This window comes from Tachyglossus aculeatus, chromosome 1 (assembly GCF_015852505.1).
Source record: "Tachyglossus aculeatus isolate mTacAcu1 chromosome 1, mTacAcu1.pri, whole genome shotgun sequence".
In the NCBI taxonomy this organism is placed as follows: domain Eukaryota; kingdom Metazoa; phylum Chordata; class Mammalia; order Monotremata; family Tachyglossidae; genus Tachyglossus; species Tachyglossus aculeatus.
The window spans coordinates 158,939,134-158,953,193 of record NC_052066.1 but is presented as its reverse complement, the minus strand read 5'-3'; the positions used below and the strand labels follow the sequence as shown (position 1 = coordinate 158,953,193).

Sequence of the window (14,060 nt, the reverse complement as noted above, 5' to 3'; positions counted from 1 at the left end):
GCCCACACCGTATCAAATTTCCATTGTAAAGAAGCCTGAGGTTTCTTGCATCTCTCCCCTATTCTCCTCCTTCCTGGGAGCTTTAGCTTCTCCCCAGGTAACCTCACCCTCTAAAACTGCCTGAAATATTGGGTGTGGCCCAAACTACTTAGAAAAGTGTTCCTAAATTAGCACCAGCCTTTAAGAACCTTTGAAATTCATATCAGTTGAAGTACGGCCATTACCTTGTTCTGTTTCTCACTGTAAACTCTTTATTTGTTCAAATGCCTTTTCAGAGGAAAGAATGTAGCTTCCTATAATGGTTATTTCTCTATTTGCTTCCAGGTTAGTGTCACTTTATAGGAAGTTTTTACATATGCAAAATAGTTTAAAATATTCTGGAAAAGAATAGACTTTTAAAACCAAAACATTTGTTTATAACAAAATACATTGAATATTGATACAAAGTACATTATTTTCCTTAGGCATATTTAAGCAGCAAGGAGTTGGGCTGTTTGCTGGCATAAAGTGATAGAGAATAAGGGATAAGGAGCCTTATTTGTAAGGCATGTTAGATAACCTGGTAAAAGCGATTACAATGATAACTGCATTTCTGCTATAATAATAATGATGCCATTTCTTAAGTGCTTACTATGTCCCATGCACTGTTCTAAGCACTGGGATGGGTACAAGGTGATCAGGTTGTCCCACGTGGGGCTCACAATATTCACCCCCATTTTACAGATGAGTGAACTGAGGCCCAGAGAAGTCAAGTGACTTGCCCAAGGTCGTAGAGCTGATCAGTATCAGAGCAGGGATTAGAACCCACAACTTCTGACTCCCAAGCCCAGGCTCTTCCCACTATACCACATTGCTTCTACATGGTCACTATTATAGTAACCTTTGATTTAATGGAAATTAATGTCTTAAGGGGTAGATGGATTGATGATACCACCAGGAAGACATTTTTGAATGTATTTCTAAATTATTATGTACATCCCTATTAGAATGCTTTACCCCCTGACAACTCATAGTTTTACTGTACTAGATATGGTAAAGTTGCAAAACCACAAAGCAACACCAAGTTTTGTATGGTACAGTATAGGAAGGCTGACCTCCCTGATTTCTGTTTCTCTCTCCACTGCAGTCCATACTTAATTCTGCTGCCCATATCATTTTTCTAAAACAAATGTTCTATCCAACATCTCCCCACTCCTTAGGAACCTCCAGTGGTTGCCCAACCTTCTCTGCATCAAACAGGAACTCCTTACCATTGACTTTAAAGCACTTAATTAGCTCACCCCCTCCTACCTCACCTCACTGAGTCAGGAAACAGGTCACTTTATTATTCTGTACTTCCCAAGCACCTAATACAGTGCTCAGAACAATATAACAGAGCTGGTAGACACATTTGCTGCCTACAAGGAGCTTATGTGACCTTATTGGAATATATAGATGTCATACTTTACTACCAAAGAGGAGTGAAACCTGAGCATTTTAGAATTTAGAATTCATCCATGGGCAATCAGTTGAATTTTTGCCCCATTCAGAGTGATGCCAACACTCCTTGGAATCGTCCAAGCAGAAGTGGCATAGGGTTTGGTCAGACTCATGGAGGACTCCACACCAGTCCCAGTTATGGCCCAATGAACTAGTATGGCATTAGACCAGCCACCTGAAGTCAAGAGTTGAGGCACTCTTCCCTCAGGTACTCATCCTGCATACTTGCGTCTTTTTAGAACCGCTTGATTGTATAGGACTTGGGGTTTTACTACTTTATTCCAAGTAACGTCCTCTTTAGTTTAAATTGTTTTCTTGACTAGGTCTCTCTCAGAACAGCTCATTGTGGGTGGGGAATCATGTCTACCACCTCTGTTGTGTTGTATTTTCCCAAGTGCTTAGTACGGTTCTCTGCACACAGTAAGCACTCAATAAATATGACTGACTGATCTTGACTTCCCAAAGCTAAAGTAAATAATGTGCAAAAGAATCTGCTTTGAGGTTATTTCATAAGAATGATATTGAAACAGTGTTGCCTAATGGAAAGAGCACAGGTCTAGGAGTTATAGGACCTGGGTTGTAATCCCAGCTCCGCCACATGTCTGTTGTGTGACCTTGGCCACATCACTTAACTTCTCTGTGCCTCAGTTCCCTCATCTGAAAAATGGAGCATGGCTCAGTGGAAGGAGCACGGGCTTTGGAGTCAGAGGACATGGGTTCAAATCCCGGCTCTGCCAATTGTCAGCTGTGTGACTTTGGGCAAGTCACTTAACTTCTCTGTGCCTCAGTTACCTCATCTGTAAAATGGGGATAAAGACTGTGAGCCACCCGTGGGACAGCCTGATCACCTTGTAACTTCCCCAGTGCTTAGAACAGTGCTTTGCACATAGTAAGTACTTAATAAATGATATTATTATTATTATTATTAATACCTGTTCTCCTTCCTACTTCGATTGTGAGCCCTATATGGGACTTGATTTTCTTGTATCTGCCTCAGTGCTTAGAAAAGTTATTGACACATATTAAGTGCTTAACAATAATAACAATAACAGTCAATTTGGTGTGTTATCAAAATTCAGAATGTCTGTTCTCTTCACTATGACCAAATTGCATTTACCATAAGCAAAAGAGAAAGCGTAGAATTCCACTTCTTTTCTGCAGTATTTTTGAATGATTACTTTTATGTAAAGGTTTCCTCTGTGATAAAGCAGTTATTCATTATCTGTGAGGGGTTTTGCTATAATTTGCTTGTGTGTTATCCTAATGGCTAAATGAATTTCCATAATCTCATTCGTCATTTGAATATTTTTTTCAGATCGTCCATGGATTTGGAATATTCCCTATACCAAGGCTCCAGATACTCATGGAAATATGTGGGTTCCATCTTGAGCCCAGATGCTCATGGAAATATGTGGGTTCCATCTTGAGCCCTAAGCATAATTTGAAATTTAGGTGTCAGACCCCAAGCCAATACCCTTCCCTGGATATTTGATTCTTTCTTGTTTTAGGATGTAAAATTGCACCCTGGGTATTCATTTTGCTTAAAAATAGATCCACATTCACAAAAAGGATAGAGTCAACTCTCGGGAAATTGAGCCATATGACCAGTTTTCTGGGCTTTGGAGCCATATGATATGTTTTCTGGAAAAAATGTATTGTATTTTTTAAAATTCCATTTTATATACTTTGCATATTGGGGTTGGTAAAGTTGAAAATATAGAAAATATTAGAAAAATATCCTGATCATGATCCTGATTCACTCTATTTAAATTAAAGCTAGTTTGTGGTTTTGTATCATTTTTTTTTCCTCTGCATTTTAAAAGGTGCTATTTGTATAACTGGAACTTAAAGAACAAATAATATACCAGTAGTGTAATTCAAAAGCCACCACTCTTGGAGCTATTGTATACTATTGATTGATTGGTCGATGCATTTCAAGGGGAGGATATTCCTAAACCTTGGTAAGTTTTAGTGTCTTCCCACCTGTACCCTCAAGAGTTTTTTTTTTTTTCCCGCTACAATTTATGTAGCCTTTAAAGGTCCATTCATGGAGAAACTAAAAAACAGCTTGTCATCCTCTTTGTAATAAGCCTTCATATATTTTCAAACCTAAGATAGCACTCATCCCATTTATTTTAGCTTTTCAACAGAGGTCCTAATTACTAGTCCCTTAAATCACTTTTCTTGTTCTCCTCAGGACTTTACACCACCCCATTCTCAAGCTGTACCGGCCAAAACTGATTTAAAAGAACTCTCCAGGCAATTCATGTGGACATAATATAGTCATTGTCAGAGCTTTTGTGTGTGTAAAACACTCCAGAATTGGTCTCAGATAAAAGGGAAGGTGAAAAGCATACAGAAAGTGTGCAGTAAATGTCAACAGTCCTTAGCAGAAGAGCAAATAGGAAAGAATCAGTGAATGAAGATGTGTACTTAGAGTTATTGTTCTGGCCAACTCAAATAGCTATTCAGTGCATCCTAGCTACAATGTCCAGGACCAAAATTACTAAAGAATCTTAACTTGCCTCCTGTTCTCACCACAACCAGCTCAGCAATAGAATGCAGTTCTAGAATCTTTTGGGGTAAGTCTTTTGGGGGGAGTGGGGGCATTTGTTTGTTTTTAATTTATTCTTTGGGTAGTTTTGTTATTGTTTTTTGTAGAAAAGAAACACTGGTCATAGCTTATTAAAATTAGAGCATTTAATATGTATGGCTGACTTCCCTTGAGAAGGTGAAAGAAATAGTTATTCCCATATTGACCTTTTTTTTTCTTAAAAGCTGGACTTAGTTATAGAAAATGCAATAAAGAAAATAATGAAAAGAACCTATCAAAGTTTATCACTTTCCCCTAGCCTGTAATCTTTAGATCAGTGAGCATCTGTTTTTTCATGCTCACTGAAGTTTTTTTATGCACTCTCCTCCTGTCGTAGAGGAAAAATGAGTTTAAAAATCCCTTTTTAAAAATGATCATAGTATTAAGTCCTTACTTGTTACCAAATACTGTGTTAAGCACTGGGGAGAAGGGGAACGCATGCATATATATATATCTATATATATAGATATATATGTGTGTGTGGTGTGTGTGTGTGTGTGTGTGTGTGTGTGTGTGTGTGTGTGTATTTGTATGTGTGATATATTCTAAGAGGATGCTACTTGTGGTAAGATCTGTAAATGCCAGCAAATACTGCAGAAAAGACCAATACAGAATGGACACACCATCCTTCACTTTTTACAAATAGCTATATGAGTTGGCCATACTTTTTATGAAATCTTGGAATTTTTTATGGTTTTGGTTAAGAATTTTACTGTGTGCTAGGCACTCTACTAAGCACTGGGGTAAATATGAGCTAATCATGATGGACACAACCCCTGTCCCACACTGGACTCACAAACTTAATCCTTATTTTACAAATGAGCTAACTGAGGCACAGAGATGTTAAGTGATTTGCCCTAGGTCACACAGCAGACAAGTGCCAGAGCTGGGATCAGAACCCAGGTCCTTTTTTTTTTATGGTATTTGTTAAGTGCTTATTATGTGCCCGACTCTGTACTAAGCAGTGGGATAAATACAAGCTAATCATGATGGACACAACCCCTGTCCCCCATGGGGCTCACAGTCTTAATCCCCACTTTACAGATGAGGTAACAGAGGCACCGAGAAATTAAGTGACTTGCCCAAGGTCACACAGCAGACAAATGCTGGAACTGGGATCAGAACCCAGGTTCCTTTTTATGGTATTTGTTAAATTCTTATTATGTGCCAGACACTGTACTAATCTCTGGGGTAGAAAGGTACAAGCTAATCAAGTTGGACATAGCCAGTACCCCACATAAGGCTCACAATTTTAATCTCCATTTTACAGATAAGGTAACTGAGGCACAGAGAAGTGAAGTGACTTGCCCAAGGTTACAGCAGACAAGTGGCAGAGCCAGGATTAGAACTCAGGTCCTTCTGACTCCCTGGCCTGTGCTTTATCCACTAGGCCATGCTTCTTCTCTGCAGTCTCCCAAAGGCCCAAACTAGCCCTTTTTCTTCTGTTTTCTGAACACCTGAGATAATCCCTCGCACACAGGGCACGCATAATCTAAATTGGAGAGGATGAAAGCATAGACAGTGAGGCTACATTATAAACAAAGTGCAATGGGAGCAAATTTAAAAATCCAAATCCACATCTTTTCTCTTTTGTTAATTACCAGAAAAGTAACCTTAATAAATGTCCAGGAAGTTTCTATTCAGCTGACATACTTTTTAGCATTATAAATGTACCACTCACTCATCTGGAATCTATAATTGTTGTTGTTGTCTTATGCTGTCGAACTGTGTCCGACCCATAGCGACGCCATGGACACATCTCTCCCAAAATGCCCCACCTCTATCTGCAATCATTCCAGTAGTGTATCCATAGAGTTTTCTTGGTAAAAATATGGAAGCAGTTTACCATTTCCTCCTTCCATGCAATAAGCTCTCGACTCTCTCCCATGCCACTGCTGCCCAGCAAGGGTGAGTTTTGATCTGTAGCAGATTGCCTTCCACTTGTTAGCCACTGCCCAAGCTAGGAATGGAATGGATATGCTTCTACTTGACTCTCCCTCCCATAGTCAAGATTGGTAGAATACTGGAAGCTCTCCAGGTGCAACCGTGAGAGGTAGGAATCTATAATACACATCTTAAATAACTGGGAAATTCCAACCCAAGCATCCAGACTGCCATTAGCTGGTGTCAGGAAGGGTGTCTGGGAAAGGAATTGGGGGTTTAAGGAGTAAGGTGGTGGGGCATCCCCCCCCCCCCCCCATCCAGGGACAGTTGCATTGAGTGCATCTTCTCTGATGCTAGCTTTGTTCCAGGTAATCTGGGGTGTGGGAGGGGCACTGGTGTGACTGAGGCGGTACCCCTTCCAGATCATGTTGCCACCCAAAGCAGGCTCTAAAGAGGGTGTATTCACAACATGTTATGGTCTAGTGCAAATGTGCAAAACTCGGAATCAGTATATCATCAATCAATATAATTTTTTGAATGCTTGCTGTGTACAAAACACTGTACTAATCACTTGGGAAAGTGTAGTACTACAGAGTTGGTATGCATGTTCCCTGCCCACAAAGAGTTTACCGTCTAGAGGGGAAGGCAGGTATTAAAGTAAATCACAGATATGTATGTAAGTGCTGAGGGGATGAGGGTGAGTTGAATATCAAGTGTCCAAAGGGTACAGATTCAAGTTGAGGAAATGCTAGACTGCAGAGAAGGAGAGTGGTCAGGGCTGTAGATGTAGTTTCGGGAATCATCAGCATTAGAGATGGCCACTGAAGCCATGGCAGAGAATGTGGTCTCCAAAGGAAGAAGTGCTGTTGGAAAATAAAAGGGTTCCCAGAACTAAATCTTGAGAAACCCTCAGAGTTAGCGGATGAATGGCAGAAAAGGAGCCTTCAAAATAGACTGAGAAGGAATGCCAGAGATAGGAAAATCAGAAGAGGACAGAGTTAAAGGAAGTGAAGAAGAACTTGAGATGGAGGAGGTTGGCCTGGTGTCTGGATTTCCATCAACAGCACACCACAACTTATGCACAGAAGCATAGGAAAAGTACTGTGGAAGTGGTCCGGGCTTTGGGTTAGTGGTACAAGGTGTGTGGAGGGGCAAGAGAAAGTGAGTTGAGTTTAGTGGAGCGGGCATTACTTAACCTCTCCATGCTTCAATTTCCTCATCTGTAAAATAGCAATAAACTAGATTGAGAACTTCAGTGGGACAGGGACTATGACTGAGCTCATTGTCTTGTTTCTAATGATAATGCCATTATCATTATGAATTCTAGTGCACTTCAAGGAGTCTTGCAGGGGGGATGTGAAAGTGAGATTTCTGGAAGGCTAAAGAATCTCCTTGTAAGAAAATGCTACCACTTTCCTTAAATTTGATTTGAGAAAGCTACAGTAAGAACATTTTGGTCAGGCAAAACTAAGACTGTCCTCAGATACTTGGATTTTTTTTTGTTTGAAGAAGGGTTCACCTGTTATTTTGGTAGGAGAAACTCAACATTTTGCCCTACAGTTTTCATTTATCCAGTGGGTCAGATGCACTATCCTCAGCCTTTTGTCTTAGATTTTGAAATATTTTTTTCATTATCTTTTTCCAGGAAAAGCTGCCATAAGAATCTTTTGATAACACTAATATGAAATAATAAAGTTAATGAATGGTTTATGGTTTACCATGTATAAACAAAGCTTCTTCATCCTTTTGTCAACCTTAGCAGCAATTTTTTACTTACCCTTCATAGCAGTTTATTAGAAAAATATAAGCCTTTTTTAAGAAAGGAATTTCTAAATTATGTACGTGATAGGACTAAGGACAGTTTTTGAACCTATGTATACATCAGTAGTATTTATTGAGTGCTTCCTGTGTGCAGAGTACTGTATTAAATTCTTCTTAGCATATAATAGAATAAGAGGCACAGTCCATGTGCTCAAGAAGCTTACTATTTCCACTCCTTCGCCCTGCAAGCATTGACAGTGAAGTCAATCATTGTTATTTACTGGATACATAGAGCGCTATACTGAGCACTTGAGAAAGTTTAACACATGTAATGTTCACTGCTCTCAAAGAGCTTGCGACCTAATGCAGGGATGGACAGACCAAAAACACAAATGTTAGAAATAAGAGGGAGAACAATGATATAATAATGGTTAGGTCAGCCCAGAAATACTTGAAAGTTCTATGACCACTACAGGAACATTTACTGCGGCACAGAAGACAACACCAGCCACTGGGAACTGTCTCTGGTGCCACCAAATTCCAAAGAGCAGCCTTGTACGTTAGGACAATAACATCGTATTACAATTACAGTTTCCTTTTACTTTAACATTTAACAATTACAAATACCATCATTATTATTATTATTATTATCTTATAATAGTCTCTCCAAATCTATGGACCAGAAACTTCCAGTCTCATTCCTAAAAGATCTCTAGACTGTTAACTTGCTGTGGGCAGGGATCACGTCTACCAACTATGTTGAATTGTAATCTCCCAAGCACTTAGTACAGTGCTTTGCACTCAGTAAACACTCAATAAATTCTATTGATGATTATACTGAAAAGTAATTCCTTGAGGTCTTTTTTTGCTTAAGCTGAGAACACACCACAAAAAGAGTTTGAAAAGGTTGTCTGTATTAACATTGATAGGCCCTACCTTAAGATTTCCATATACTTTCTGGTTTTGAACAATAGAGTATCAATGAGTTTATTACATTTAGTCTATGAAAAAAATATTACTTCACCTTTCTTTATTAACACTAATGTTGGTTTTGGAGTAGGCTGAAGCTTCAAATATAAATTAAATGACCAAGTTGGGTGGTGTCTTATCTACTAAGGTAACTGCTTTTTGATCATCATCATCATCAATCGTATTTATTGAGCGCTTACTGTGTGCAGAGCACTGTACTAAGCGCTTGGGAAGTACAAGTTGGCAACATACAGAGACAGTCCCTACCCAACAGTGGGCTCACAGTCTAAAAGGGGGAGACAGAGAACAAACCAAACATACTAATAAAATAAATAGAATAGATATGTACAAGTAAAATAAATAAATAGAGTAACAAATATGTACAAACACATATACATATATACAGGTGCAGTGGGGAAGGGAAGGAGGTAAGATGGGGGGGATGGAGAGGGGGACGAAGGGGAGAGGAAGGAAGGGGCTCAGTCTGGGAAGGCCTCCTGGAGCAGGTGAGCTCTCAGCAGGGCCTTGAAGGGAGGAAGAGAGCTAGCTTGGCGGATGGGCAGAGGGCGGGCATTCCAGGCCCGGGGGATGACGTGGGCCGGGAGTCGATGGCGGGACAGGCGAGAACGAGGCATGGTGAGGAGATTAGCGGCAGAGGAGTGGAGGGTGCGGGCTGGGCTGTAGAAGGAGAGAAGGGAGGTGAGGTAGGAGGGGGCGAGGTGATGGACAGCCTTGAAGCCGAGGGTGAGGAGTTTCTGTCTGATGCGCAGATTGATTGGTAGCCACTGGAGACTTTTGAGGAGGGGAGTAACATGCCCAGAGTGTTTCTGGACAAAGACAATCTGGGCAGCAGCATGAAGTATGGTGAGCTGAAATGGGGCAATTAGAAACACAGGACAAAAAAAGTGCTATAATGTTATTCTCAAAGATTACTCAAATGATTTATTGATTGGTCAAATGGCTCAGCTAACAGCTGTGTCCCAGAGTCTGTGGAAAATGCCTGCATCAGCCAGCCTGTCTGCCTAGCTACATCCTGCTAGAGCGGGACAGTCAGAAGTTGGAGTTGTGGCACACCTGCAATAACTGTTGTATTTAGTTGTTCTTCGTACTGGAAGAAGTTGCTACTGTCAGCAGAATTCACCTATGGGCCCATGTGTAACTGAAAATGTCAGTGCGGGATTCACTGTCCCAACACATTGTGCACACACCAAAGTTGTTGTTCCTTGTTGTGCTGTCATGTTTGACGTTTGTAATGCCTGGCACCGTTTTCATTTTTGCCACCTTGTCTTTCAGTCTTTACTATGCTTTTGCTCAAAGAGAGCCACGCCTTTCTAGATTGCAGAGTGCCAAGAAAGTCTGTCTAGCATAGCCTAGTGAAAAGAACATGGACCAGAGAGTCAGAATAACTGGGTACTAATCCCAGGTCTGCCACTTGGTGCTGTGTGACCTTGGACAAGTCTCATAAACTCTATGCCTCTGTTTCCTCACCTGGAAAAATAATAATAATTGTGGTATTTGTTAAGCACTTTACTATGTGCCAACCACTGTACTAAGCAATGGGGTAGATATACAATAATCAGGCCCCACATAGGGCTCACAGTCTTATGAAGAAGGGAGACCAGTATTGAAACTCCATTTTTTTTTAACAAATGAGGGAACTGAGGCTCAAAGAAGTTAAATGATGTGTCCAAGGTCCCACAGCAGACAAGTGGTAGAGCTGGGATTAGAACCCAGTTCCTCCCAGTTCCTCTGACATCCAAGCCCTTGCTCTTTCCAGTAGGAAACACTGGGGATAAGATAATGTGTTCTCCATCTCCCTCAGATTGTGAGCAACATATGGGACGAGGACCATGTCCAAACTGCTTGTGTTGTATCTACCCCAGTGTGCTTAGCAGCATGGCTCAGTGGAAAGAGCACAGGCTCGGGAGTCAGAGGTCATGGGTTTGAATCCCGACTCTGCCACTTGTCAGCTGTGTGACCTTGGGCAAGCCACTTAACTTCTCTGTGCCTCAGTTACCTCATCTGTAAAATGGGGATTAAGACTGTGAGCCCCAAGTGGGACAACCTGATCACCTTGTAGCCCCTCCCCAGTGCTTAGAACAGTGCTTTGCACATAGTAAGCGCTTAACAAATACCACCATTATTATTATTATTAATAGCTTATTACACTGTGTAGCACATAGTAAGTACTTAACAAATGCCACTGTACATATTCATGTATATATAGAATTGTCACTGTCTCTCTCCCTCTCTCTATATATATATGTGTGTGTGTCTATACATATATTATATACATATTTATGTAATTGACTCTGAGTTTTCCATTGGGATGCACATTGTCGGAGACTTTGTTCTGCGATATCCTTAAAACCTTGCCTTCTCACTTTCGGTTTCCCAATTTCAGCCCACTACACCTCAGCCATTGGCTATCATTCATTCCCTTCATGTGCCCCACCAAGTGTTCTGTATTTAGCTAAGCACAGATTAATTTATTCTGATTCCACAACTTGTGAACATTTCAATGTCTGTCTTCTCTATTAAAGGTCCTTGGGTGCAGCAAATGGGTACATTATGATTCTGTTATACCTTACCTAGTACTTAATTCAGTGAATTACACTTATGTGCTCCATTAATGTCATTACTACAATTACTACTACCACTACTGCTCCTAGAAGGCTTACTTCATTCTAGAACTTCATCTTTTGTGATCCTGTTTTGCCATTTGATATTTCGTTTACCTGTAAATGCCGCTGATGGAACTGTTCAAGGAATCCAGTCTGGTATTTGTGCAGTCTAGGTCTCATACCCATAGAGAAAATTGAATAAGGTTGAACAGCACTGCACTTTCACAGACCTTTCATTGGTTTGGAGCCCAATACCATACTGCTATCACACTCTTATATTTGACAGTCTCCCAAAGGATGTGTTGGCACTCTTGATTCAACTTTTTACCTTCTTGCTAATGACTGTATCACTGGTCAGGATGCCATCTAGGTAACGGGAATTTAGCTCTGGGTTTAGCTCTATGTTATCAGTATAAAGTGTTGGTTTTGTATTTGGCTTCTCTAGGTTTTCTTTAGATGTGTCATCAGTCCATGAAGGTCTGGCTGATTTGGTGAAGCAGTGTATAATCATCTGCAGGTCTTCTAGGGTGTGTATCTCTAGGATGCAGGCTTCTCCATACGGCAGTTCTCCCATTTCTGTCTCTAGGATTTTGAATGGTGTTCGATCTGGAATTGGTCCTATTCCAATTTCCCCATCACAGTTGACAGAACCATCATCCACTGCATCTACAGTCTAAGCCATCTAACCTTGCTTCCTCCCTCTCTTTTAGCCCCCACATTGAATCTGTCATTAACCTTGTTTCCTCCCTCTCTTTTAACCCCCGCACTGAATCTATCACTAAATGCTGTCAGTTTTTCTCTACAGTATTTCCAGGACTCATTCTTTCCTCTCCATCCAAATGGCTATGATGCCGATCCAGTCTTCTGCCTGGATCATTTTCTAAAATATCATCTATGTCTGCCAACTTTGTTGTATTGTACTCTTCCAAGCGCTTATTTCAATGCCATGCACATATTAAGTGCTCAGTAGACACCACTGATGATGATGATGCACACTTCACTACTCAGAAATCTTTCTTTTGTTACCTACTTTTTATGGTATTTGTTAAGTGCTTGCTATGTGCCAGGCACTGTACTAAGCACCGGGGGTAGATACAAGTTAATCTGGTTGGACACAGCCCATGTCCCACATAGGGTTCAGGGTTCACAGTATAATTCCCATTTTGTAGATGAGATAACTGAGATGTTAAGTGATTTGCCTAAGTTTGCACAGCCGACAAGTGGCAGAGCCAGGATTTTGAACCCAGGTCCTTCTGACTGCCAGGCCCCTGCTCTATCCACTAACTAGGCCATTCTGCTTTTCCTGTTCTCCTCAAGCAGAAACTCCTGGCCATCGGCCTCAAGGCACTCCATTAGTCTGCTCCTTCCTAATTAGCCACTGTCTTTTCCCACAACACACCAGCTCATTTTCTTTGCTTCTCTCAAGCTAAGCTTTACACTGTGCCTCATCCTCACCTCACCAATTTTCCACCCTTTGCTCACATACTCCAGCCTGAAACTCCCTCCCTCTTCAAATGCCTGTCCCCACAAAGCCTTGAATTAAGAGCTTTAGGACCATCCTTCTTCAAAGCCTTTCAGAAATCACATCTCCAGGAGGCCCTTCCCATTGAATTTTTATTCTCCCCAGGTCATATTTTTATGGTATTTGTTAGTCACTGTGTGGTAGGCACTGTAATAAGCACTGGGGTAGATACATGTTATTCGGGTTTGACACAGCCCATGTCCCACATGAGGATCACAGTCTTAATCCCCATTTTACAGATGAGGTAACAGGCACAGAGAAGTTAAGAGACTTGCCCAAGGTCACAAAGCAGCAAGTGTTAGAGCTGGAATTAGAACCCAGGTCCTCTGACTCCCAGGCTTGGACTCTATCTTCTAGGCCAAACTACTTCCCTTCTACCATCTCAGAACTCCTGCTCCACCCTAAGTGAGTAGGTCATCCACGATGTAGGGCTCCTGGAGCTCATTTTGACCTGTGCCTACCTGTTCAAGGTAAGAAGGTCCTGCCCACTGCGAATTCTGGAGAGAGGGGTTAGAGGGTCTCTATTCCTCCTCTTTGGTGAAGAGGACTGAGGTTTCTCAGATTCTTTCAGGTGTGATTTGTTGGACTGATAAACTTGCAAAGGTGAAAACAAATGCAGAGTCTTTTATAAGTAGAATGCTAGTCTCTAACACTTGCCTCCATCTCAAGCCACTTTTCATGTCTCTATAGGAGATAGAGTAACAAACCGTATTGTTAATAAGCTGGAAGAGCCTAACACCCTATAAAAAAGCTCTTGTAATCATTTTTTCTCTTCTCTCCACTAGGTAAATGCCTCCTTGTCCTGTCGGATAATCTGACCCTGACTCTATGAACATAGTCGCCTCACCTTTTAGTAAGGTAATTGGACTGCTTGCTCCTTTGCTAAGGGGTGCAAAGAGTTCAACAGGCTGAGGTTAGAGTGCCCATTTGACCAGCTCCCTCCCCCACTCGCCCCTGAGAACAGTAGTCTGGGATCATCTGAAAATATGGAGGGAAATGATGCACAAGATGAACATCTTTCCTACCATTTGTTTTGTCAGTCTCTATTCAGAGTGTTGGGGGCATGGAAAACAAAATTCTGGCTTAAAATGGTGGTCATATGTCCTCCATTTTCATACTGTCAGTACTATGGTAATGACTGATACTTCAATAGTTTGGAATGAAATCTGATCAAGCGAGAAACATTGTATAATGTAGAGACAAGATGGGAATCTGGCTGAATAATTAG

At 41.1% G+C, this 14,060-nt stretch overlaps 1 protein-coding gene across 1 annotated transcript in view; it reads left to right on the top strand.

Annotated features, from left to right (window-relative positions):
• The window catches only part of TDP1 (tyrosyl-DNA phosphodiesterase 1), a 74,206-nt gene extending 60,515 nt beyond the window's left edge, over nt 1-13,691 (top strand). Inside the window, exons 16-17 of the mRNA XM_038751751.1 lie at nt 2,795-4,061; nt 13,618-13,691. Coding sequence (XP_038607679.1) covers nt 2,795-2,868 — 74 coding nt within the window. The 3' untranslated portion in view covers nt 2,869-4,061; nt 13,618-13,691. The remainder of the gene's footprint in view (nt 1-2,794; nt 4,062-13,617) is intronic.
• The last annotated feature ends 369 nt before the right edge of the window (nt 13,692-14,060 follow it).